General features: G+C 48.1%; 1 protein-coding gene across 5 annotated transcripts in view; it reads left to right on the top strand.

Annotated features, from left to right (window-relative positions):
• Window positions 1–12,657: 12,657 nt before the first annotated feature.
• Window positions 12,658–26,654, top strand: part of LRIG1 (leucine rich repeats and immunoglobulin like domains 1) — a 92,605-nt gene continuing 78,608 nt past the window's right edge. For all 5 annotated transcript variants that reach the window (XM_036430583.2, XM_036430584.2, XM_036430585.2 and 2 more), the window contains exon 1: window positions 12,658–13,504. In XM_036430583.2, the coding sequence (XP_036286476.1) occupies window positions 13,284–13,504 (221 nt within the window). In that variant the 5' untranslated portion in view covers window positions 12,658–13,283. The remainder of the gene's footprint in view (window positions 13,505–26,654) is intronic.

The following is a 26,654-nucleotide window of genomic DNA, read 5'->3' on the forward strand; positions in this document are numbered from 1 at the left end:
TCCCTAAAATCAATAAAAACATATCCTCGAGGGAGGATAAAAACCAAACAAGCAAACAAAAGAAATTGGGTAAGGATGGGGATGGGATACGCCACTTTTCTAGAATCATTTTCAGTACTCTCCCATTGTAGGTAGGGTCCTCTACAGATGAAGTTGTGTATATAAAAAAAAATTATCTTCTTGCTTCTTTGTGAATCCAGGAATCTGTGTTTATTTCCATCCTTATCCAGTGGATTGCTGCTAGAGTCCTTGTATTGCACTTCATTGGGGAGATATTATGGAGGGAGGCAGGACTTCTCCCCCTTTCCTCCCCCCCCACTTCCCCCATTAGTCAGAGCCACAGGGACCAGGAAGGTGAGTGAGTGAGGCACTAGAGAGTGGTGGGGACTGTGGTGAACCAGAGGGAATATGCTGCACCTGAGGACTAGCTGCTCCTCCTCTCTAGCCAGTTGTGGTGCACAGGAATGTAGACAGAGAATGACCAGGTATTCCAATTCTTCAAAAGAAGCCTGATATTAAAATTTTATATAATATAATCCCATTAATAAGTGTTGGCAAGTAATTCCATTTTTTTAAAACCCTACTTAAGCCAAACAAAACACATCTGCTGACTGGATCCAGTCTGTGGGTGGGCCTCCAGTTTGCAAACTCTGACTGAAGCTGAATATTTCAAGCTTTGGGACCTGTGCCCCCTACTCCCACCTGGCCTGGTGGATGGACAGGATCTACCCTAAGGCAGTAGTTCTCAACTGTAGCTTCACGTTAAAATCCCCTGGTGGGGGAAAATGCAGGGGGAGAGAGAGTATAACTGAACATGCAGCTCCATATGGGAGCTTCTGAATTAACTGGTCCAGGCGAGCTCCCAGGGGATACACAGCCCCAGTGGAGCTCCATTGTGTAAGGTCAAGACCAGACAGGTGTGTTTGGAGCCGGGAATGGCCTTGGGAAGAGGATGCCCTGGTGTCTGACAGACTGGGCCCAAGGAGAACTGCTCTCCAGGTGTGTTACCTTTCTGTGCTTTCTCCTGTTCGGCAGGGAACAGCCAGGCAAACAGAGTTTGCCATTATTGACAGTTTCGTTTTCCAGTTTCCCTCAGACACCTCCAGCCATCCTGAAGCTTTCACAGCCAAGTGCAGCTTTATGCAGTGGTGGTGATGGTTTGGTGGGGGAATGAGGGACAAGGTCACGGCTCCTCCTGTCTCCCCCCCTCTCCCCAAAGTTCAAGCAGAGAAACGATAGCCCCTGACAGGCTGGAGTCCGGACACTGGAACCCACAGCAGCCCAGCCAGAAGGGTCTGCACAGAAGCTGGCAGGCAGCCTCAGAGGCAGCTTCTGTTCCAGAGGAGTGTAGCCAAGGGAGGGGCGGAGGCCTGATGCTGGGTGATGAATTCTTTTATAATCTTTAATACTTACCCCAGTGCTTGGCCTGTGGTGGGCTATAGATTTGTGATGATGATGGAGGAGAGAGAGAGAGACAGAGAGAGAGAGAGAGAGAGAGAGAGAGAGAGAGAGAGAGAGAGAGAGAGAGAGAGGAGACAAGGGTTGTCATTACGGCCTTTCTGTCTTTTGAGACCAATTCTTCTTCTTCTTCTGGCTCCTTCTGGTGAGCAAATGGTGGGGTCTGTATTGGAACTGGAACTGGGTCGCTAACCTTTCTTTTCCATCAGCTGCTGGGCTTTCCAGCAAGTTCTGGCATTCCCAGGTGCCTTTGTCCAAGGCTTCACGCACATATGTTAACTGGCCCTTCCTTCACACACAGGAGGGCAGTGAGTTTCCACAGAGTGTGGAGGGTTTTGAGCCAGGAACCAGATTGCTACTTTTTCTGCACCAGGACCCTCCCTTTGAAATTAACAGGAGTCCAGTCGGGGTGACTAGAGAAACAACTAGCGGGCCAAAACTGGTTTGGCTCAGTGGATAGAGCGTCGGCCTGCAGACTGAAAGGTCCCAGGTTCAATTCCAGTCAGGGGCATGTACCTTGGTTGCGGGCACATCCCCAGTGGGGGGTGTGCAAGAGGCAGCTGATCGATGATTCTCTCTCTATCCCTCTCTCTTCCTCTCTGTAAAAAAATCAATAAAAATATATTTTAAAAAAGAAAAACAAAGACCTGGTCTAAGGAGCTACTAGCAAAGTGTAGTCAAGTGCTGAAGTGACATTAAGTCGCCCGAGAAAATACACCTTGGCCGGAAGAAGCTGCTGCCGGTCCCATCTGATGGGAGTCCCATAGTCAAAGAAAAGAAGGAAACATATCTGAAAAATGCAAGTAATGTACTCAGTGTCTCGGAGGAATAAAGACCCACTGTCTCTCACATTCTCATATGTTTAAAATGTGAATTGCCAATTAATGATGTGATTGGCAAATTGCTCTACAATTAAAAACATGGAAATGTTGTCTGAGGCAATTAGAATAACTGTCATATGTTAATTAAGGGTTGATGGATTTTGCAGGCTGCCAGCAATTACCTTTTGAGTCTGAGCTTTTCTGAACAGAATCCAAACCCATAAAGACATTGATATAATAAGAATGTCTTCCTTGTTGGTGCGCCTGGCATACTTTTAGTGTCTTTTAAGGCATGTAATTATTTTTAATTAGGTCTTCAGGAGACATTTTCTTTATACATGTTTTACTAGGTCATCATTAAAGAACCTTAGAACCAATCTGAGAGGAGAGGGGAGTGGAAGGAGCACAGACTTGGGAATCAGGCAAATGGCCTCCCTTAGCAATGGGCTGGAGGTGATGAAGAAAACTTGGGAGTTAGGTATTACCAGCTGGGTGCTTTGGACAAATTGCTTGGCCTTTCTGGACCTTGCTAGGAAGATTATGTAAGACTAGAGGCCTGGTGCACAAAATTTGCGCATGGGGAGGAGGGGGAGGAGCAGTGTCCCTCAGCCCAGTCTGCACCTTCTCCAATCTGGGACCTCTTGAGGGATGTCAAGATTGGGCCTAAATGGGCAGTCAGACATCCCTCTCACAATCTAGGACTGCTGGCTCCCAACTACTCACCTGCCTGCCTTCCTGATTGCCCCTAACTGCTTCTACCTGCCAGCTTGATCACCCCCTAACCACTCCCCTGCCAGCATGATTGATGCCTAACTGCTCCCCTGCCAGCCTGATTGCCACTAACTGCCCTCCCCTGCAGGCCTGGTTCCCCCCAACTGCTCTCCCCTGCAGGTCTGGGTACCCAGGCCTTCAGGGGAGAAATAAAGACACATGCCCTTCCCTGTAGGTCCAGTTGCCCACAATCCCCCTCCTCTACCAACCTTGTCACTCCTAACTGCCCTCCACTGTAGGCTTGATTGCCCCTAACTGCCCTCCCTTACAGGCCTGGTCCCTCCCAACTGCCCTCCCCTACCCTGCAGGCCATCTTGTGGCAGCCATCTTGTGTCCACATGGGGGCAGCCATCTTGTGTGTTGGAGTGACAGTCAATTTGCATATTACTCTTTTATTAGATAGAATAATACTTACATATAGTATGATGCGTAGCAGATGCTCAGTAAAAAGATACTTAAAAGTTATGATTTTCCTAGAAATAGCGGGGATGTTCTCTCAAGCTGGGATATCCTCTCATCTATTTCATTATAGCCACATGGGTAGTAATGGATATCAAATCCTTGTACCTAGGACTGTCACAGGTAGCCACCCAGCTTATGCTCTGGGCAGCTTCTAGGTTACCTGTTGGCACTGAGGTCAGTGTGAGTGGTGCCCCTGGGGTTGTGCAGTGTACAACCTACATAACCACACAGGGCTGCTCTGCTTGCAACCAGGATACTAAATGTCAGTCCTTTTTCATCTTTGTCCTCAGATGAGCATGTCCTGGTTTTGTTCATTTTACCTTCTCCCAGCTGAGCTTTTTCATCAGTATCGATCAGGGGTTAGCAGATTTCTACCTGCAGATGGAATCTGGCCTGTAGCCTGTTTTTGCAAATCAAGTTTTATTGGAATGCAGTTATGCCCGTTCACTTGCTATGTCTACGGTTCCTCTGGCAGCTACTGTGACAGAGCAGAGCGGTTGCAACAAAAACTGTACGGCCCCAGAAGCTGAAAATATTTACTACCTGGTCCTTTACCAAGAAAGTTTGTCCAACCTGGTATTGACGACTGTCTAGCCAATTATCTGTTTTTCTTAATTCCAGAGATGGTTAATGGCTGATGCCTCTTTTTCGTTTTGTTTTCCCCTCACACCTCTCATACCACTGGGCCAGGAGGTGGGGGAGATGTTTTTTCTGATTCTCACCACCAATTCCAACTATTCTCCCTCCTTCTTCTGCCAAATCCTGTTTCCCAATTTATAAGTTTCTGACCTTGGCCAGGTAACCTATACTTTCCAAGCCTCAGTGGTGTGTGTTTGTGTGTGTGTGTGTGTGTGTGTGTGTGTGTGTTTTAATTTAAGTATAAATGGGAATGCCCAACTACATGGGCTTGTTGTAAAGGAAAAAATGAATTAATGTTAGAGAAATCTTGAAATCATAATTGCAAACTCAATGCCTGCCAGGGTGGGCAAGCAGGAAATATAAATTAAGACAGGTAACAGATGCCTACCTCCTAAAAGTAGGTCAAGTTCAAGTTTTGAAAAGAAACACACCAGGCCAAATGAATCCCACCTGAAGGCCAAGTCTGACCCACCTTTTTACCTAGAGGTAGAAACATGGTAGGTATTTGGTTAATATTAGATTTATTTGGAAGCCCACCACACTCAGACTGTCAGTCAGTGACTCCTGCTGTCATGCCTATGGCATTCACTCATCACGTCTGTCCTGAGCCCTCCATCCAGGTGCTGTGTGAGACAGGGTGGACCCTGCGCCCAGGCTCTGTTTTACAAAACAGGCAGACAAACGGTGGGATTAACTGCAAACTGGGAAATGTGGAATGAAGACAAAGAAAGGAATGAGATTTTTCTTAGTGGACAAGGAGCTGGGAATTCACTCTAGCAGAGAGGAGGTATGATGCGTAGCAGATGCTCAGTAAAAGTAGTTATGATTTTCCTAGAAATAGCGGAGTTGTTCTCTCAAGCTGGGATATCCTCTTATCTATTTCATTATAGCCACATGGATATCAAATCCTTGTACCTAGGACTGTCACAGGTGGCCACCCAGCTTATGCTCTGGGCAGTGAGAGTGATGGTTAAGAGCTGGTTCTAGAGCCTAATTTCCTGGCTGTGTGACCTGAAGACAGTATTGCTCCTACTTCCCAGGGCTACTGAGAGGGTTAACGGAGTTAATGCATTGAAAGCACTGGAGCCATTCCCCAGCACGGAGTCTGTGCTGGGAGGGGAGCAGCGAGGCAGGCCAGGGCTATACATGTGAATTTGGTAACTGGTGTCCCAATGGAGGTGACCAACTTTTCCCAATCGGCCCAGAACTTCCCCTACATTGGTTGCTAGATTACCCTGTGGCCTGGGTAATGTGTCTGCTCTGGGCAAATCTGTAGTCACCCCAGTGCTACTCCCAGCTGTAAAGGAGCTGGTGACTTTGAGGCCACCTTATTCCTTCTGGAATCTGTAAATTGAGGGCAGCTCTGAAACAGGTGCTGTGGACACGTGCCAGGCCTTGCCCCAGGGTTTCTGGCCCAGCAGGCCTGGGGTGGGGCTGACCACTGCACTAGAGGAGCATGAAGGTCCATTTCTTTTCTAAGGGTCTGTGATTTTAGTCTGCTTCCTGGGAGCTGCTTTGGTCTTTATAGAAAAATGGGATATATATATGTGTGTGTGTGTATATATATATATATATATATATATATATATATATATGGCCACAATCATGGGCTCATTTGATACTCTTTATTGAACACCTGCTATTTGCCAGGTACTCTTCTAGGAGCCCAGTAGCTAGCAGCTAGCAGTCAACAAAATCAACAAAAGCAGGAGATTGCAAACTCCCTGATGGCTGGGACACAGCTGCCTGGGCTCTGTACCCTCCCACACCCCTCCCCATTGTCATGAATATTGGAGGCACTAAACAAACTGGAGCCTGAAAAAAGTGTGAGCTAAGGCCTAGGGCAGCAGGGAGCTGTGCCTGCAGCCCTGACACCCAGAGGGCTCCTGGTAGGTGAGTCGGTCTGTGCCCAAGAGATACAGTGCCTACCACCCTCACCCCTTCCAAAGGCACACCCCCAAACTCCATAACCCAATGCCAGTTTTATGGCTGGGATTCCACTGTCTTAGATTCATCCACTTGTCTCTTGTGAAAAATAATGTGAGCAATCTGAGCCCCGCCTGACCATTTCAGAAAGAATGCAATGGGACTTCAATGATGTTGTTTTCTCAGCTATTCCTTTCCTGCCGGCCATGAGGTAGAACCGGCCTGTATAACTAGGCAGATGCTGTGCACATCCCAGACCTGTGCCCTCGGGAGGAGAGAGGCAGCTCAGTTTCAATCTGCAGAAGAACCAGGATGTTAGTAACACAGGAGGTTCTGCTCAGAAAACCACACCGCCAGTTGGCACGTTGCATTCAATCAAGGGTCCTGACAAGCATGTCAGGAAGGTCAACTGATAACATTATTTTTTGACATTCCTAACAACAGGCGTATTTGATTAGACTTTATTCCCCCTCCTGTATCTCCTCATGCTTTCCAGCATGTCCACAGAACCACAATTGTCTCAGGTATCCATGGCTGTATCACAAATCACCCAAAATTGAGTGGCTTCAAACAAAGTTTATTTTTGCCACTCACCGTTTTGTGGTTAAGGCATTTGGGCAAGGCTCGGCGGGGATGGCTTCTCTCTGCCCCTGTGGCCCTGGCCAGGCTCACCCAGGCAGTTGCAGTTAGCTGGTGGCTGAGTTGGGCTGACAGGCCCCGAACGGCTTCAGGCTGGTGTTTGGGGTTAAGGTGCTGGCTGTTGGCTGAGCTGCCCAACTTTCTTCCACCCAGCCTCTCTCTCCTCGTGGTCTCCTCCTCCTGCATGTTTAAGAGACCCTGGACTTCTTTACATGCAGCTCAGGAAGGCAGAGAGTGAGAGTTGAAGCTGCCAGGCTCAGAACTGGCACAGTGTCACTTCCACCACTTTCTATTGACCCAAGCAAGTCACAGGCCCTCCCTGATTCAAGGAGGGAGGGGACATATAGGGAGAAATTAGTGGTGGCCACCTCTGCAGGAAATTCACCTACACACTTGCCTTCTCTGGATGTTTGCCATTGCACTTCCCATAAGAAAGAATTGGTTTTTTTTTTGAGTGTGTGTGTGTGTGTGTTTTTGTTTTGTTTTTTTTTGTTTTGTTTTTGGGGGGGGGGGGATCTGCAGGCAAGGCAATTTTTTTTTTTTTTTTTTTTTTTTTTTTTTTTTTTTTTTTTTTTTATAGCACCTAAGTCCAAGAAGAGTGTCCAAACTCACAGGGAAATATGAACAGCCAAATGATTACCTAAAGCCCATGGGTAAGAATGACAGTGGAAAGCACGTAATGTCTCTATGTTTATGATAAATTTGAAATGTGTCCAAAACCCAACTGTTCTTTTGGAAACAAATATGACAGGCAATAAATTCCCTAATGCTTTTCTCACTAGTCTGAATGCCCCTCAAAGAAAAAGTTCAACAGCAAGAGAGGATTTTACCAAAATCTCATGGGCAGTAGATGTCTTGGATGCTCTTCAGTTAAGGGGCAATCGTGCCAACCACATGTTTGCTTATGTTTTGAAATGATTATACTAAGGGCTTGTGAGAATATGGACAATGTACATAAAAATATACAGAGCGCAGCGTATGGCCTCTCCTGGCAGTAAAAGGAGGGGTGTTCACAGGGCACATAGGGTGGCACATAGGGTGACACGGTGCTTCTTAATATCTCACTCCACAAGCAAATCACCTATGGGCCTACCAAGGGGCAGATCTCAATCCAGTGGGGTGGGGGTGGGGGGGCTGAGATTCACATTCTGACAACCTTCAGGTGACATTGATGCTGCAGGTGTACAGATTTGAAGAGCAAGCTTGTCTAGATGGGGAAGGGGAGCTTGAGCTCAGGCAGCAAATGCCGCCTCTGTGCCTACTACGTGCCTAAGACTGTGCTCAACAACAGGAATATCAAAGTAGGCTGAGACTCAGACTCTCTATGAGTTTAGAGGGAGAGAGCAACACAATAATTCCATTAGAGTATAAGAGCTTCGGGTTATTGTGCCTGTGGTGGCTCACCTGTTAGCACAGCTTTGGGTTCCCGACCCAGTCCCTCACGAGGACGTAGCTTGGGTAAGCTGACTGACTGGGTCTCAGTAACTCCACCTAGAAGGTGAGCTAGGTGCCTATCTCAAGGAATTCTTATGCGACCTCCGTGAAATTAAGCCATCTTGTGAAATAGTGCCTCGCACCTAGTAAGTGCTCAGCAATCACGAACCATTATTATTACACCAATACTGCTGTGCGTGGTGGAGGAAAAGGCTGATATATTGACCTTAAATCCAGAAGGGAATTCTGGAAAGCTATTAGCAAATACGGAAAAGGAAATAAATGATGTCCATTCTCTCGTTATAATTGAGAAACAAGCATTGTGACACATCTTGTAAGATGAGTACTGAACATAAAGTGTGCGACAAGGGTTGAGATGGAATTTGATTTAAGGTTGCATTTATTCTTGAGCCTCTGTAATCTTGACACATCACTTAACCTCAGCTTTTCAATCTACAAAGTGGGGATAATCACAATGGTCATTGTGCTGCTCCAAGCGACAGTGGCAAAGGCAGCAGGTTGGGGGTGAGAGGTGCGGTCAGTGGAGCGAAGTGGCTGCCTCTACCACGGACAAGCACTCCACAATCTCAGAAACTTTAAATGCTGAAAGAATAAAGAAAACTTTTAAACCTTTATTCTTTTAGCAAACCAGTTAAAACTGCACATTAACAGGGCAAGGGCTAGCGTACAGTCCTCAGTTGTGTTAAAAGGTGGGCTCTGGTGAGCATTGGCCTCTGGCTGGTGATGCTGAGACCCAGAGGCCAGGGCCGCAGCGGGCTGCAGGCACCAGCCTGTCCTGCTGCAGAAAAGCAGCAGCTGCATTTGGCATTGTTGGGCATTAACCATATTCCCAGTAGCCACAGATTGCACAAGACACACCTCTTCCCACATCCACACACACACAAAAAAAAAATCGAATGGGCAACAGAGAAATCTCAAAATGATCTCTTTTGCTCCATCCTCGGCCTCATTAGCTCCCCCTTGCCTCCTTCGCCAATCCATCTCTTTGACAAGATTATGCAAGGAAGGAGTTAATGAGTACACAGCTTTATTTTCCTTGGACAAGAGATACAAAACAGGCTTAAGGCAGGGCTGTCATCACCCAGCCAGTCTCCAGGGGTGTTACAGGTAATTATTAACTCTTTGTGGCATTCCTTGGGGGGCGGGGGGCTCTGTGCTGCAAGCACCTACTGAGCTCTTCCATCTGCAGTGTGTATGTGGGCTCTGAACTGTTCGGTGTTCGCATTCACTGACCCCTTAAAAGGAGCCTTGAAGTGTGTCTGCTGAAGAGTCTGCAAAGCCCCTTGCACCTGAGGTCACAGTGGATCCTCCCTTACCCGTCTTAGCACTCAGGTCAGAAGCTCCCCTCTCTCTGCTTCCATGTGAGAAAACAAGGCTAAGAGAAAGGAAATGAGGGGGCTGGGGTTTCCCGGGGAATAAGACCTGGCTAGACTCCGGGACTTAGGAGCGCTGCTGGTGCTTTTCTAATGCACCGAACACAATGTAGAGCACTACCCGCCGGCAAGCCCCCTCAGTCCCGCAATCTGTGACACCATCAGCCGTCGCCATTGGGAACTGGAACACACCGCCACCATTCAGTCCCCTGGAATTTCTGTGTTTTTTTTTGTTTTGTTTTGTTTTTAATACCTGTGATCAACCTGCTTTCTTGATATTTTGTCATTTGGTTCTCTCCCCACTTGATGATTTGAGGCCATTTAAATGCTGGGTTCCTCTCTTACAATGGGTTTAAGCTGGTTAACTGCCAGGGCTTCTGCATTTCAGGCAGACCTGCAGTCACTTCCATCAGGGGTTCAATTTGATGCTGGCCCCGGAGTTTGGTCTCTGGTGGGTTAAAACACTCCGGAAAATGGAAAGTGCCTGGATAACCCCTTGAAGGAATAAGTATTCAAAATTACGAAAAGGTCAGGGAAGGAAAACGAGGCCCGGGGTGCCCAGATCAGCTGCCGCTGTGTGCGGAGGAGACCAGGCCCTTCCCTGTGAGCAGGGCCACCGCCGTCCTGGCAGCTGGCCCTTGTTCCCGTGCCTCTGATCCTAGGCGGCTGCGACAGTGAGTTCTCCCCTGAGCTCGAAGCCCGCTCTCCTCTCCGTCACCAGCAGGTTGCTAGTGTGCGGGCAAGCTTCCATACATGGTGTGGGGAGCAGACATGACGTCATGGACGGAGGAACTGCCAAGGCTCAGGCGCCCAGGGCCCCCAGAGTTCCTGGGTTTTGGAATCCTCTTCTCTGGCTACGCTGTAACCAGACCACAGGGGATGCTTGGGATTGTGGGCACACCCTGTCCTTGTAGGTTCCCAAGCCCTGTCCTCCAGCACACCCGGGTCCCTAAAAAGCATCATACGGGTACACCCACAGCGTTTGGAACACGTTTGACAAGAAATACCCATTTTATAATACTAAGAGTGGAACAAACCTGAAAGATGATTTTAAGTCAGCAGCTCAAGTTCAATGAGTTAAATTTATTTTTGTTGCATATGCTGTTCCATTGGGGTGGGGGTGGGGAGGGACAAAGAGAATGACAGTTTTGTATAGGGAGAAGTTTAGGGCTATTTGGCATTAAATTACTGCTTGTTGTTCTTTGGCCTGAAAAAATTTAAGGAACACCGATATAGAGGGCTTCATAAAATTGGGGTCCTTTAAACTGCATTCCTCTGCTTATTATTATTTTACCAAAAGGCATTACAACAAGGAGATATACTTCTTGTCCAGCTGGAAGGTTTATGTTTATGTGGATTACACATGAAACACCAAAGCTGGTTAAAGCCCTATGTAGGCTGGGTCAGGTGCAGTATTTTTCAGATAATGCTTCTTGGGAGACATGTTTGGATTTATTTACACACATATTTGAGCATTGCTTTGGGCATGAATGCTTTGATGATGTGAGAGAGGAGAGAGAAAGAGAGAGAAAGAGAGAGAGAGGAGAGAAGGAAGAGGAGAAGGAGGAGGAGGAGAAGGAGGAGGAAGAGGAGAAAGGAGGGAGGGAAGGGAAGGGAAGGGAAGGGAAGGGAAGGGAAGGGAAAGAAAGGGAAGGGAAGGGAAGGGAAGAGAGAGGGAGGGGGGAGAGAGAGAGAGGGAGATGATGCACCATTATCTGATAGCATAATGAATCAGAAGAAAGGAAAGAAGTAAAAAGAAAGGAAGAAAACAGCAACCTCTTGACTATCAAGCCCAAACCCGAGTTTGAAGAAAGTGGTGCTCTTATGGCTGAGGGAAAGTTTGACATCTCAATTAAAGCACCTGGTGGGGGGGCTTTGGAATGTGTCAAAAATGGACCAAACCCTTTAAACAGCTTGTGCTTTCTCTTCCTGAGAAACGTCTTCTCCCTCTTTGTTTTCATAAAACAGAAGTCAAATTTTATTTGCTGGAGCAAATGTTTTTCAACAGACTCAACTTGCTTAATTTTCCTGACAGTGTGTGCAGTTATGTTAGAAATTTGCATTCTCCTGGGAAGAGACGTGAGACACCCGTAAACCAAAACGGCCAGAGGGGCAGTTCTATGTATTTCTGTGCTAATCCCCCCAACCCCTTTTCACTGCCTATGCCTGTCCCCTCAGCAGGTGCCTGCCTTGCACTGTCATAACACTTGGTTACTATGTTCCAACCTTAAAGTTAGAAGTTTGTAACAACTATTATTTCTCTTTTTACTCTCTTCTGAGTACTCCATCTATAGCTTCTTGAAAACTGGCTTTAAAGAAACCTTTGACTTAAACAAACGAACAAACAAGCAAACAAACAAAGTAACCCCAGAACTGCCCTACAACTAACTGGGCGGCGTGGGTGGGGTGAGGTGGAGGTGGGGGTGGGGGTGGGGGTGCAGTACACATTTTGGTAATCAAGGACAGGGTGCTGGATATAAGAGGTCAAGAACAAGTCAGGAGCAGAAAGGAGGCTGTCACTCCTGATGAAATAATAATGAAAGATGCTCCAGTCAGCAGGACACTTGTCAAGTTTTAAGTTTGTGCCTTTGCTCTTAGAAGACACCAGCAAAATTGGTGCGGATTTGCTCTAAATCTAAATCTTGGGGGAGGAGGAAAGAAAACTTGGGATCAGGAGGCTCCAAAGGGTGGTGGGGGTGGGGGTGGGGGGTAGGAAGCCCATTCCCCTCTTAACCAGTTTTCTTTTCCCCCTCCACCCAGAGGGCAGGCAAGTCTTTACCCCTCTGCTCACTTTCTCCTTCTGCACCGCGGCCAGCGCGTCCCCTTTAAGAGCCGGAGGGCGGCTCCGCCTCTTCCCGCCCAGGCCCCCGCCCTTCACACCTAGGGTGGGAAAAGGAAGGGGGGCGGGCGGCCCGAGAAGTGGGAGGGGCGGGACCACGGTGAGCGCGCCAATGGCCGCCCGGGCTGGCCGCCGTGGGCTCGGGCAGCCAATCAGCAGGAGGCGGGGCGTGGCAGGCGCCGTGGCAAAGCTCCCAACGTGGGCCGGCCGGAGGCCGCGGGGCGCCGGCCGGGGTGTGAGGAGGCGAGCGGCCCGGCGGGGCGGGGCGGGGCGGGGCGGGGCCTGGGGCTGCGGGGCTGGGTCGGCGGCGGGAGGCGAGCGGCTAGCGGTTGATTGTTCGGCGGGTGGGCGGGCGGCGAGGCTCTCGCAGTGCAGCGCGGGGGAGCCAGCCGTGCGTTGTCCGGAGCTGCGCGCTCGGTGCTGAGCCCAGGACAGCGGGGCGAGCCGGCCCGCGGAGGAGAGAAGGGCCGCCGCGCGTCCGGCCCGGGTGGCCGCGGGAGTCGGAACCTCGAGGAAGATGCCCGCGGGCGCCGAGCCCGGGCTGCGCGGCTGAGCACCGTCCTCGCGACGGCGGCGGCGGCACTTGGCGAGCGCGGGAGCCGGGAGCCCGGAGCCGGCGGCGCGGCGAGAGGACCGCAGTCCGTCCGCCGAGCGCGCCTGGCCGGACCCGTGGGGTTCGCAGCGAGCGCGGGCGCGTCGGCCCGTATGGGCGCGGGGTCCGCGGCCCCCTCCGGGCGCTGCCGGGCAGCCCGGGCGCCGCGGGCCCGCTGAGCGCGCAGTCGCCGCCGCCGAGAGAACTTGCGCCCGCGGCCATGCCCCGGCGCGGAGCCTAGTGCCGCGCGGAGCCCGCGGAGCCGTCCCGACCTCGCAGCCCCGCGCCGAGTCCGCGCTCCAGACAAGATGGCGCGGCCGGTCCGGGGAGCGCTCGGAGCCCCGCGCCGCTCGCCTCGCCCGCTGCCCTGGCTGCTGCTGCCGCTGCTGCTGCTCCGGCCGGAGGCCGCCGGGGCCGCCGACCAGGCGCCCTGCCCCGCCGCCTGCACTTGCGCCGGGGACTCGCTGGACTGCGGCGGCCGCGGGCTGGCGGCGCTGCCCGGGGACCTGCCCGCCTGGACGCGGAGCCTGTGAGTACCGCGTCCCGGGCGCTGTCACTGGAGCCGGGCGGCGGGGGGCTTCTCCGGGGCCAGGCTGTGCGGGGTCCGGGAGGTGCGTGTGGAGTTGGGGGGCCTGGGAAACTTAGCGTGGAGTGCAGTGGGGAGACCGTGCTCTGGGGTTCGGGAGAGAGGAGGGCGGGCGGGAGAAGAGCATGTGAGGGGTGTCCGGAGGGGAGAAGGGGGTGCTTGCGGGGTCCGGAGGGGAGAAGAGCGTGTGAGAGGGGGTCCGGAGGGGAGAAGGGGGTGCTTGCGGGGTCCGGAGGGGAGAAGAGCGTGTGAGAGGGGGTCCGGAGGGGAGAAGGGGGTGCTTGCGGGGTCGGGAGAGAGACCTGGGAGTGAGGGAGCGCGTCTGGGGTCCGGGGGTGGGAGAATGTGAATGAGTCGGAGGTGGGTGTTGCTCTCATGTGTGTGGGTGGAGAGTGGGGAACATCTGGAGGGGAGCGTGTGAGCAGGTCTGTCTGGGGGTCTGGGCGTCTGTTTCTTTTTCCCACTCCTGTAACCCAACTCTGTGGTGTCTGAGCGCCTTGGCCTTGCAGCGGTAATGAATGAAGGTGACTCTTGGCTCCGGTCTTTGCGTTTACATTATTTATTAGGGACTTGGCGCACTCCAGGGCAGAAAGCAGGCTTCGCTGGGGACCTCCCCCCACTCCCCCCCCAAAGGAAGAGGACCCTGCGAGTTCTTCCTGGAAACCCGGGACTGCTGGGAGTGTGTCCTCTTCTGCTCCGTTGGCATGTTAGGGAACAGTGTTCCAGACCCTCCTGCCTGTTCCCTGGGCCCCCCTTGGGCTTGGTGACCCGGAGGGGTAGGCCCACCCTCTGGCATTTCTGCGTTATAAATGGTGCCAGATAGTTTTGGAGTAGAGCTACTACTTCAGGAGACGGTGTCACGGGTTTGGTTGATGTAAGCAGCTTGTTTCACCCTAAAGCAGCTTGTTCTTCTGTGTTGTAAGGATATTGGCCTGTAGGACTTAGAGGGACACTTTTTAAAGGAGATTTGACAGGGGCGGAAAATAGACATTTGTAAACATGGTAAAGTATAACTTTTTAAACGTTTGAACAGTCTGGTCCATGAGTCAAAATCCTGCTCAGTTATCAGTAAGGAGCATCTCTGGAGAACTGAGTGCCTTCCAGAACAGCCTGGCTTGAGCAGTCTGCTTTGCAGTTGAATAGTTGGAAATCTTTCCCAGAGCATGGAAGAGGCATGGGGGTAACTACCCCCGGCATGACATTCGTCTTGTGAAAAAGAGAAACGGGTGACACATGTTTTAAGCAACACCCGTGACCTGACCTAGGAAAACGTGGCTGGAAATCAGCTGCCCCAGTGGGGAGCTGGAGGGGTTAATTCCTTTGCCGTGTGAAGATCTGGTTCCTGTGAAGATGGGGCCCAGGTCTACCGTGGACCACACTGCACACTTGTTGGGCGATCAAGTACTACAGAGTTCTGAACCCGGGCCCTTCAGTTAGGATTAGGTTTCCTCCTCCATGTTCTGCCGCTGCTGTGGAGTTCAGTGACTTAGTGAAAACCAGTGGCCTCCCTGTGGCTGTTCGCACAAGCAGTGGCCCTGTCAGGCACTTAGGGAGCATTTTATTCAGTTGGGCCGTCAGGGGTATTGTGGCTTTTTTCTTTACATGCTCTTCAGGTAGTTTTTTTTTTGTTTGTTTTGTTTTTTTTAAACATCATGTGGGCAGAATGAGAAGAACTCTTCAGTGTCACCTGTTGGAAGAGTGATTCCCAGGGCCATGTGCCAGTGGCATTGTGGGAAAGGCGCTTGGTTCAGAAGTGGTGACTTCCTTGAGAGGACAGGGTGTCCTCCCATTTGCACTTTCCCTGAGGTCACAAGATCCACTTTACCTTGCCTTTTAATTTTCTGAGTGCATCTACTAGTTGTTTTTTAAGCATCCTGCTGCCTAGGACATTTTACATGGTATAAATACCTCTAAAACAGCAGCCTTTTCTCTTTTTTATTAAAAAAATGTGTTTTTTTTTGTTTTTTATTTTATTTCAGAGAGGAATGGAAAGGGAGGGAGAGATAGAAACATTATTGATGAGAGAGAATCATTGATTAGCCTCCTACATGCCCCTAACCGGAGATCAAGCCGTTGGCGGGACTCGAACCTGGGACCCTTCAGTCGCAGGCTGATGCTCTGTCTACTGAGCCAAACTAGCTAGGGCTGCAGACTTTTCCCTTTTTTCACACATGATGATCCGTAAATACCAAATGGGTGTTTGGAGCTTTAGTAGACTTGATTGCACTGATGATAGTGTTAACTGGTGAGATTTTAAGATGAGTGTGACTTCTGGCTATACAATTTCAGTACCAAAATGGGTATCCTCTGAAAATTTGGGAAGTTGTTATTATTTTTTCTGATTAAAATAATCAGGCTAATATTTTTGTTTCTTTTTTTCTCTAGACTTCTGATTTCCCACTTAAATCTTTAGTCTTACTTTGAATTAATTTTTCATTAGTTATGTGTGTGTGTGTGTATACACACACACACACACACACACACACATATATATATATATATGGTTTATATTACTGGCTGTGATTCAGCAAGACTTCAGGGAGAAAGTTTCTGTATATATTATAATATGTTGTAGTTCACCAAGTTTATATCCTTTAAGTCTATATTGTATCTAGAAAATGCTTTGGCCTAATTTATAACCCCATGAACAAGATTTACTGCAGCTAGTTGAATCAATTTCAGGCTGTGCGTTTCAGACAGAAGGGACCTGTGGCTTTATAGAATTTTTTTTTTGGGGGGAGGGTTGGGGCTTTTGTAAACAGTGCACCTACTTTTGGAGTTGTTCTTAGGCCTAGTGTAAGGAAAGGAAAACGTTTTAATAGTGAATGTAAGTGCAGTTTGAATAGACTGAATGGAGCTGTCCTGAGCCTGAGGACAACTTACTCAGCACAATAACTTATAGTTGTAGCAATCAGGCTGTAACTGAGTCTGCAGTCCCATTACGTAGGTGAGATTGGCATAGTCCACCCAGCACATTCATAAATGGCACCAAGCACTGCCAAGCCTTATTCTGACTTCCCAGAAACTTAGAAGTTTAACTTCTTAGAATTCAGATATTTGCTTTCTTTGAAATTATTTTTTAGAGCACGGCTTCAGAAACTGTTGAAATATTAAATACAACATGCTTAGACCCTTATCGGTGGCACCCCACAGAACAGAGTTGCTAGCTTAACTGCTACATGATGGCCCATAAGGGGGCTCTGGAGAAGCACAATTCCCGATTCTCAGTGAGGCAGGAAGAAGCCTGGCGTTCAGAAGCCAGGACATTGACTACAGGACACCAGGTTGGTTATCCTCTGCCAAATGAAGAGGAATGTGTTGGTTTGCCTTTATATTATGTCTCCTTATGTGTTAGTAGTACCAAACCCGGGTGCCTTAAATCTCGGGTTTGGGTATGTAAGTGGCACTTAGATTACTTCAGAAAAAAACACAGAAGCCTTGGTCGCCTTTGTCGTTGTGAAGCAAAGAGGGCCTTTGTCTTTCAAATTGTGCAGCTGTGCTGTGCTCTGAGGCCCAGGTGTGCAGGGTGCTGTGAATTAAAACTTTGGAGAATACTTCCCATCCTGTTTATGCAAATTAGATTTAAAATGCAGATGGCCACGTTGTTCGGGAACCCAAACTGAGGTTCCTGTGTGTGTGCTTTTTAAGAAGTAGATCATTGTCCAGATTGTCCTGAGGTCTTCATTCCTCCGGCGTGTTCCAGTTTTATGTCTCCGTATCATTTAACAAGGACTCGGGAGACAACCGCCATCTTCCTACCTGCCGGGTGGGCGAAGGGTGGTTTGGAGTGGCACGTGGGGAGGTGGCAGAGAATGTCTGAAAGGCGAGAGGGCTTTCACAGTTCTGCTTTAGCTGGCACTCCAGGCCTTTGGCGCCAAGTGTCAGAAGCATGGCCTTGCTCCTCCTGGAACACCTTTTTTCTGAGTAAGGGGAAGCCTCTGGAAAATGGAATTGGTTGCCTTGTGAGAGAGTTCCCCTGACATGAAATCACAGCCACAAAGTGCTCAGAGACACCTCCCCCCTTCCCCCAGCTGTGCTGGCACAGTGTCTCTCTTGCCTTTAGGGTATCAGAGCTGTTCTTGTCCCTTTTTAAAGGGATGGTTTCGAACAGAAGTGTGTTCATCTCTTTCCATAATTATACTTGATTTTTTAAAATGTGTTGTTGGCAGTAATACTTCACCTTGAGAAAGATGAAGACGATCCAGCTGTAGGTACAGCTGGTTCCTAGGGGATGTCCCAGTTGGGCATCCCAGCTCTTCTCCTCAGGCGGAGGGTCCCCCCTGCCGTGTGAAAGCCTTTGCCTGGGTTCCCCACGCAGCCTTCCCTGAGCAGTGGAATGGCCTCTGGCTGACCTTTCCCTCAGACACACGCTCACAATAAAAGGGCCTCCCCGCCCCCCCCCCCCCCCCCCCCCCCCCCCATTCTGCAGAGGTGTCGCCTTGGTGCAAAGTCTTTTCAGCACCCCCTCTCTGGGGTGGACAGGAATGCGAGAGGGCAGGAGGGTTTTGTGTGACTTAACATTGCACCTGGACCAATTTTGTGCACCTGCTAAAGCCCTGCAGATCTGTTAGCAGGAAGGCGGAAGGAGGTTGTTTAAAATAGCCTCTGGTTATTTTAAAAGTGATATTCACAGGCAAAGGCATCTAGAAAAGGGACTCTGTTGAATTGAAAGTCACTGTAAGCAATAAGGAATATTGGTTGTCCCAGGACTTTTTAATTCCTTTGTTTGTTTGTTTGTTTAAAACTCAGAGATTCCGCTGACATAACCCATAAGTTGAACTACTTTATGCTTCATGAGCAAGCCTGATTTTCAGTTCTTTGAATGAGCTTGGTGACATTTACTCACTGGGGACTTGCCCCTCCTCAATTTGAAACCCTGCAATTTGAAACCCTGGGGGTCTTTTAAAAGCAACCAGACTCTGGGCTGGGTTAATATTCAGAGCTGTTTACAATGTATGCAGTTTCAAAGGCAGGAGGCGGTGCCTTCAGACAAGAGGGAGGAGGGGTGGGGGGAAACATTCCCAGCCAGAGGAGAAGTATCTAAAAATCCCCCATGTTCCCTGTCCTGTGGGAAATTCAGGAACTGTTAGTGGTTTTTTTTTATGACTTAAGCATGACATGGAGGCAGGGGGTCCAGTCAATCTACCTCCTGGCTTCTGTCCCCTGTTGCGTGTCAGTAATGTGCTGGTCCCCTGCTTTTATTTCAGGTGGGTGGGGGGTGGGCGGGAGTGTGGGAGTTGGTAAGCAGCTCAGATCTGCTGTCATCTCTCCATGCAGAGAAGTAGGACTTGGATCACCAGAGGTTAAAATTTCCACGATAGTTGACTTGCTTGGAACCTGCACTTATTTCTTGTATAACTGCGGAGCATAGCATAGCTGTCCAGGCTTACCAATTAATTGGCCAGTTCTATGACAGGCTGAGAAATGTTCTATTGAAGAACTTAGTACATCTATTCCTTGTCATTAAGCAAAATAAATGGATAAAGACTATAAAAAATGACAGTTGTGGTTTGTATGAGGTCCAATTGAGGTTGCCAATTTATATCTTGTTTTTTGTTTGTTTCTTTGGAGGCCTATGCTTATGTATTTTTCTTATCCAAAAGCTTTATGGTTTATATGTTGATGTACTGTTATGTTTTATATAATTTAATACTTTACATGTGGTTTCTATCCAAATACCTTATACATTGTCTTCTGAAACACAAGCCATAAATCTAGTCTGTTTGTAAAAGTCGCCATATTTTCTAAAACACCTGTTATCCATTTCCCTGTGTCCTTCCTTCTGTTCTTGTCAGTGTCCTCTACATGGGCATTTGCTGCCCAGCTGTATCCATGTCTTGCTTTGGGTTACTGATGGGAAAGGAGTGGGTGAGGGTGAGGCTTTCTTCACCTTCCTTCTGGTAAATTGGGGGTGTTCTCATCTAGTGATCACACGGATTGCACACCCTTCTCTAGCAGTAGTGATGAAGAATTATTTCTAGGGTCCGTTCCTGTCCCCAGCACCCCCCAGCGATGTGCGTGATTTGGGGCAGAACCTTTTCCTTTGTTTCTTAAAAGGGAATCATAATATCCTGTCTTAACAGCTGCTGGGAGGACAGAGTTAGAGTGACACATGTTTAGCCCAGTTCCACAGTGTGGGTTGGTCAATTTGCTGATGACTCCAGAGCACAGTTTGAAAGTTAAGGCCTCAGTAGATCAAACTGTGCATCCTCTCTCATGGCCAGTCTCTCCCAGACTTCCTGGCGGCAGAGGCTTTCCTGGGGCAAGTTTACTCTTCTGATATGAAGGCTTCTTTTGGGTTGGGCAGGGTGGCAGGGCTTACCCCCAAAAGCAGCCTTCTTGAACCATTGGGCTTTTGGTGATGTGTGTATGGAGAGAAACAATGAAACCTCTGTGCCCTTGGGGGGCTCAGATGGACAAGCGGGAAGCTATCAACAGTTACAACAAATTACACAATTAGCAGAAATGATGGAGGTGGTTTATAAATGTATTCCAGTTGCACAAATACTTTTCTTAGCATTATCCTTTTGGGAGGTGGGTATGGGAAGGAGGCAGGGAAGTGAGAGGCCCTTAAACTAATAATTTTATCCTATTACTTCCCAGGGGTTCATTGAAACTGGGCCTGACTGAGATGCAAGTAACTCTTCTCTGTCAGTAGCTCTGAAAAATGCAGGTGTGCTCCTCCAAACCTGGGTTAGGTTACAGGCTGTGGCCGGCTAACCCCTGCACTGTACCCACTCCTCTCTGGAAATATTTGAGGGAGGAGGAGGTGTGAGCGGAGGCGACTGTTGGGTTGTGTGCAGAGAGCTGGAGAGCTCTGACGTTTTTCTTTTGCTTGGTTTTCTTGCAGTCCTAAGCTAACTCTTAGGGGACCACGGCAGTGAGCACAGAGTCATTTGAGGAATTGGGCCAGCATGCCACCCGAAGCGCCGTGTGCCCTGGCTTCTCCGAGTCCCTTCCTCACAGCTCACAGCCCTGCCCACGTGAACAACTCCGATTGTTAGCGTCTTTCCTGTTTAATTTAGCATAGCCTGTAAAGCTCATTGTGCGAACAACCAACCCGTTCATCTCTGAAAGTCTAGTACATCTTGGTTTCCTTATGAACCAGGATGCAGGTTCCAATCACTGCCTGTTCAGTTTGTTTTGGCAAAAGGTGCCAGTCGGAGAGCTTAAAGGAAGCATGGTCTGTCTCTTTTTAAGCACTCTGCATTGATTAGCCTGCATTCTTATCGCGAACAGTTCTCTAATCTTTTAAGATGTGCAAGTATTTTTCCCCCTCAAGGTCTCATGTTATTAGTAAGAAATGAATGAAATGAGGGTCTCACCTGCAAGCAGAATTAGCTGGTTATGAGAAACAAAATGGGAGATAATAGGTTTTTTTTTTTTTTTTTAATCTGATTAAAAAAAGAATCACAACTCCATCTTTTAAGGCTTCGTTGTGTAGCATTTAGCAAGTGTTCCCTCATCCCCTTCCTTTCCATTGCTTCTTCCACCGAATTACAATTTGCCTTTCACATAATTTGCCCCTTACTCGGACAGAATATACATTGCACTGACAATTCTTCTCACGGGGTTACCTACTTGATAGCAGCCTGTTAGACACCTGAGAAGGATTGAGCCTTTGAACTGGGGGACAGATAATCTCGCTTTAGTTCCAGATCTTGTATTTGCAGTACTCTGTGTGTGGAAGCATTCGTACCTCGTACCTCGAGTCTGAGCACTTTGAAGGGGGAATGAAAAGAAATCCGCAGGCTGGGCTCTGCCTGGGCTGTGACAGTACTGCTGATGGGAGATCAGCTGTTGGAGATGGAGCATCTTTCTCTTGTGAGGAGATCTTGAAAATCTGATTTAAAACAAAATTCTAAGTTAAGGGACCATTAATTAGATGTGCAGCCAGCTACTGGCGTAAGCTCACTCTGTTGGTATGGGATGTTGATCCGTTTCTTATCTTTTACTCTGGGGATAACAGACAGCTGCACCAGTGGACAGAATAATGAACTCTATGTCCCACCCCCAGCTTCTAGGAGTAACCCTTGGCTGCTCTTGTTTGATCTACACCCCAGTACACCTCCACCTCCACTTTTCTGGACTTCCAAGCATATAGTTTTATTCGTAAATAAATTTTAATAAATTAACAGCTTTATGAGTTATACATCATTTATCATACAATCCACTAAAGGGTGTTTTTAAGAAATGTGAATTTGAACTTTTTGAAAACAGAAATCAGCGTCTAAAAGTTCTTGCAAAGGGGGTTTCGGTAGGCAGTCTACTGACAAGATGTTCCTTGAGCACCTGCGGCGTGGCGTGCACTCCAGTGCGTGTTTTCAGAGGACGGCTTTTCGCACCCTGGAGGGGCTGAGCGGCTCTTTTGTTCTGGAGCCTGTGCGCAGACCCTGTGGCTCTGGTGAACTCTCCCCTCTCTCTCCCCACAGCTCTTAATTGGGAGGCTTCTACTATGCTGTTAATCTTTGATTGGAATCCATTAGTGAACACACACAATTACCAATGGGTCATTTAAAAACTGATTTTTCTGATAGTTACTTAATAGAGGGATAATTAGCCATTGGTTGCAGTTAAGTCCTGAGTCTGAATTGAGTTAACTATTGTTTACTTTGCAAGGCGGACCCTCCAGCTGTGGCTACTTGAGGCTGCTTTAAATAGAGTCTGAGGCACTCTGTAAGAAAGTCCTCACAAAGCAAAGAACTGGGTTCCTGGAACCCTCTGTGCTTGATTTAAACTTCACACAGATTTGAAAATGCTTTTCTTCGAGTAGCTGCAGGATGGTTTTGTCTGTTTTGTTTAATTTCTCCACAGCCTGTTACTTGGTTAGTTAGGACCCCTTTTAGAATAGATCTCACGATGACTCCAGCTTAATGAGGAACAAGTCATGTGTCATCCAACTTCCATTCGCTTGAGCCTAGTTTACAGAATGATTTCCATGTTCTATTTGTGAAAATCTAATTTCACATAGATTATTGAGTGTCCAGTGGTTTTCAAAGCTGCCCAACATGGTCAGGGTCAACTTATGGCTTTATTAAGCTTAATTATGTTTATGTGATATTTAATTAGATGCCATCTTACAGTAGATTCTATGTTTATAAAAGTGGAAGCACATGCCAAAGGGTTTTTAAAAATTTATGGGGGGAAAAACTTACAATTGAGAGATTCCAGCTAGGAATTTAAGTTCTGTTTTGCAAATTGGGAGAACTTCATTCGTCATTTGATTTCAGCAGTGAGGTCAGCTCCATGCATCTTACCTACATTTTAGTTTGCATTAAAACATTTTGTGTGTGTGTCTGATTTTCTCCCTCCACCTGGGCTGGCGAGATTCTGGCACACCAGCTCCCAGGGCTGGCACAGCCTGCAAGCAGCCAGAGGAGCTCATTGCTCCCTGGAGTGGGTTGTTGATGCAAGAAATGATGGATGCTGCTGCTGCAGCCGGCGTGGGACGGGGCTTCCTTCCGAGTTGAGTTTGGAGAAGAGGAGATCCAGAAAGCAAACCAAAATGTTTTGCAAAAGGTTTGCCCCATCCCAAATTCCTCTGGATGTTTGCTCAGATTTGGTGTCTGTGTAGGACTCTTGGCCATGTGGTTTGGCATCAGATAGGGATGTGTTTTGCCCAAGAGAAAAATCAGGAACTCTTCTATGGCGATTTTTGGATTCTTTCACAAGTTCACTTGAAGCAGTACTTAGAAATGATTAAATTATATTGAATTCCAGACTGTCTTAAAATAAAGACTGCTAAATATTATTTATTTTTTGGGGGGTGTCTAGGGAACTTGATTATATATGAGGTCTTTAGAGCTCAGTTCATCCTTCTGGGCAGAAAGGAGCCCACATTTTCATTACATTTTAAAAGAGTTCTTGACCAAACAGGAATAAAACTACTGGCTTAAAAAGGAAAAAGTGTTTTCTTCCAGCTACGAAGGGGAGAATGTGGTGGGATGGGAAAACGGCCCAGGCCAGGTGAAGAGGCCGTGGGGCTTTGTTTGGCAGTGTGACTTTGGGTTAAGCTGTCAGTTTCCTTTCTGTAAAGGGCGGTGTGACTTCCAAGACTCCTCGTGTTCAGGTTTTATGATTTTATCCTAATTGAAGCAGAGAAGGGATACACTTGCTACTCATTGGATGGTAAGAATTAGTAAAAGGGTCTCTGTATATAGAATACTTACTTAAAAATAATCTTTGAGTGGTCAGTGCTTCTGAGTGGAATCTTCAGGTGAATGCCCTGGGCAGCTCAGGGACAGGGTGTGTGTGGGGGACTCTCAGGGAGGGGTCCTTTGCGGGGCCCTTTAGGTGTCATTGAGGGGAGAAAGTACTCCATGGTATGTCTTTCTTTGATGGTGCCTCCTTTCTCCCTCTGGCCCAGAGAGGACTGTGAAAACTGCTGCAGACCTACTTTAGAGCTTTGATTTCCTTTGTAAGAATTGACGGAAGGGTACATTTTTCCAGAGTTGCCTACCTCTGCCTTTCTCAGGGCCACCGCCAGCAGCATCTCTCCAGCAGGCCTGCAGTGGTTGGCGGGATGAGTGCGGTTGTAGGTGATGCCCATAAACTGCCTGAGTGACTGGGTGGCCCAGTAACAGATTCAGTAGTGATCCCTGAAGGAAGGGCAGCTGCACCCCTTGCTGTGTGTCTCCTCCCTAAGCGGGCTCTCAGCACGGCTGTGCAGGGGCAGGGCAGGTTTCAGAGTAGCTTGCAGCCCTTTACCCTGGAGATGCATGCCTACCTTTCATGGTGGCAACTCAACAGCTTAATATGTGCAGTCCAGTGGCTAGATGGGTCCAATTTTGGTCTTTTTGGAGTGTCAAACTTTTACCACATCTGTCCTTCTGCCTGGATTTTCTCTTGATCAAACACTGTTTTGTGAAAATCATGCTCCCTATCATAACTGGATTCCTTAAAAGACTTGGTCTATCCTGCTGAGTAGAAGCCTTTATTTGTGTTCTGAATAGCCTTCTCCCGCGTGGAGTTTGTTTCTTGGGCTTTTCTCTTCCTTCCACATTCTTTGTCATGTAAATTTCCATAATATGGAACCTTTGGATCTCTCTCTCTCCCTCTCCCCCCACCCCTCTCTCTCTCTCCTCTCTCTCCTTTCCTCCCCCCCTCCCCCCCCTTAACAAATACTTGGAATTAGGAGGCTGGTTTGGGGATACAGCTAGAACGCAGTGAAATTAGAGGCACACTTAGTGGTTTGGAATTTCTTGACAGGAAGTTTAACAGGAATTAGAAACTAATTTAGGACTAAAGCAAATAGTCCAAAGAACTAGACTTCAAGACCTAAAGATGGCCTTTTCCCATGTGCTTTCTCAGATCAAAATAGGCCCAACAGCCCTCCGCCCTCCTAGAGCCTCTGTCAGTGTCGGCACTCTCTCTGTTATGCACTTGCCCTCATTCAGTGGATTGTTTTTTTAATCTAATCCTCTCCTGGAGGATTGTCAGTCTGTCTGGTTAGGTAACTTTTCACAGATCTGTCTTTTCTCTCCACTTGCACTTGAAAGCAGCAGGATTGTTCATTTTCATGTACCTGAGAATCCCTTGCTAATGATTTGTTTATTGCCTGCGACTTTGCTTCCTGGTACTTTTTTTTTCTGTGTTAGAAACGATCCCACACTTTTCTTCCTTTCCCAAAGGAGTTCTGAGGTTTGCCCCTCCAGTGTGACTCCTGTGGACCCGTGTGGAGGACTCGAACGTGTTTGGGAACTTAGATATCGGGAGTAAAGGGACATGCCGAGGACCTGTGTGGCCATGATGAGCCAGGGATGGTGAAGGGATGACTTCAGAGGCTTTCTTCAGTCCCGGGGCTCCACGCAGGGCTGGCCTTCCTGACAAGGGAGCTGCTGGATTGCCTGAGGTTATGTGTCAAAGAGAACCTTTGCAGAGAATATTTTACCCAAAACAAAAATTATGGATGGTCTTCCCTTCCTTTCCCTTTTTCTCTCCTTATTTTCTACTTTCTGCTTGAGAACTACTTCAAAGAGTCAGATGTGTTGGTGTCAGACGCCAGGCAGTCATTGTTAAAGGAACTTGGAAATATAATTGAAAACAAACTTTGTTGAGAAAATCTGATCTAGGTGAGCTCTTACTTTGAGGGAGTGGAGGGTTCCAAGTCTTCCCTCTATTTGGAGCTGATGTCTCTGAACACTTGTTCTGTGAGATGAATCATCTGTGAATTCTGCATCTGGGAGTTATAGATTGGGAAATGGCATTCTTTTAAATGTTGAAGAAACACAAAAGCTTAAAGTTACAGTGTAGTTGGAAAATTCTAGTCAGACTTTTAAAAAATGAGCATTAAGGTAAAATTGGCTGAGTAATTGGATTGGGATTATGATACTGAAAATAGACAGGTCCATGAATGGGAAGCAGTGGGACAGCCACACTTAGCTAGTTAAGACCCCCCATTGCCTGTGTTTTGGGACAGATTACATTAAAAACTTTTCATAAATATTAAATAATCAGAATCATTAGAACTTTGTTAAAGCAAGTAGGACTTGCGAGTCTGAATTTATTTTAGAGTTTGTCTTGAACTCTTCAAATAAGTTCAAGTTGTTAGCAGGGAAGAGCCCAGAAGAGTGCAGTGTGCAAGGGTCTCCTGGGAAGCGAAGGCTGTGTCCTGACCTCGGCAGAGCCCCACTTCCTTCTGCGGCGGCGGGTGACGGGGAGGCGGTGGGCATGAAGCAGTCATACTTGAGGTGGCACAGTGGCTCTGGAGCCCGGTTTCCTGGGTGACCTTGGGCAATTGACTCAGCTTCCCTCTGTCTCAGTTTCCTCTTATGTTCAAAGGATAATTGAAGTAGCCACTTCACTAAACTTGCTGTGAGGACAACGTTGAAATACTTTTTAATATTTAAAGAGGGCCCAGCACACAGCAGAAGCCTGGGGAAGGTTAGTTTTTCTAATAAGTATAGCGGTAATGGCAGTTCATCTTTTTGCGGCAGGGCCCATGTACATTAACTAATTTAATTATCCTCTTAACTCTATGAAATATATCACTTCCACATTGTACTTGAGGCCAGAGGCGTGACTAGCTTGCACGGGTTCTAGCACTTGCCAGAGTTAGCCCTCCAGCCTGACTCTGCAGGTTGTATTTGGGAAG

This window comes from Pipistrellus kuhlii, unplaced genomic scaffold, assembly GCF_014108245.1.
Source record: "Pipistrellus kuhlii isolate mPipKuh1 unplaced genomic scaffold, mPipKuh1.p scaffold_m20_p_11, whole genome shotgun sequence".
Taxonomy (NCBI): domain Eukaryota; kingdom Metazoa; phylum Chordata; class Mammalia; order Chiroptera; family Vespertilionidae; genus Pipistrellus; species Pipistrellus kuhlii.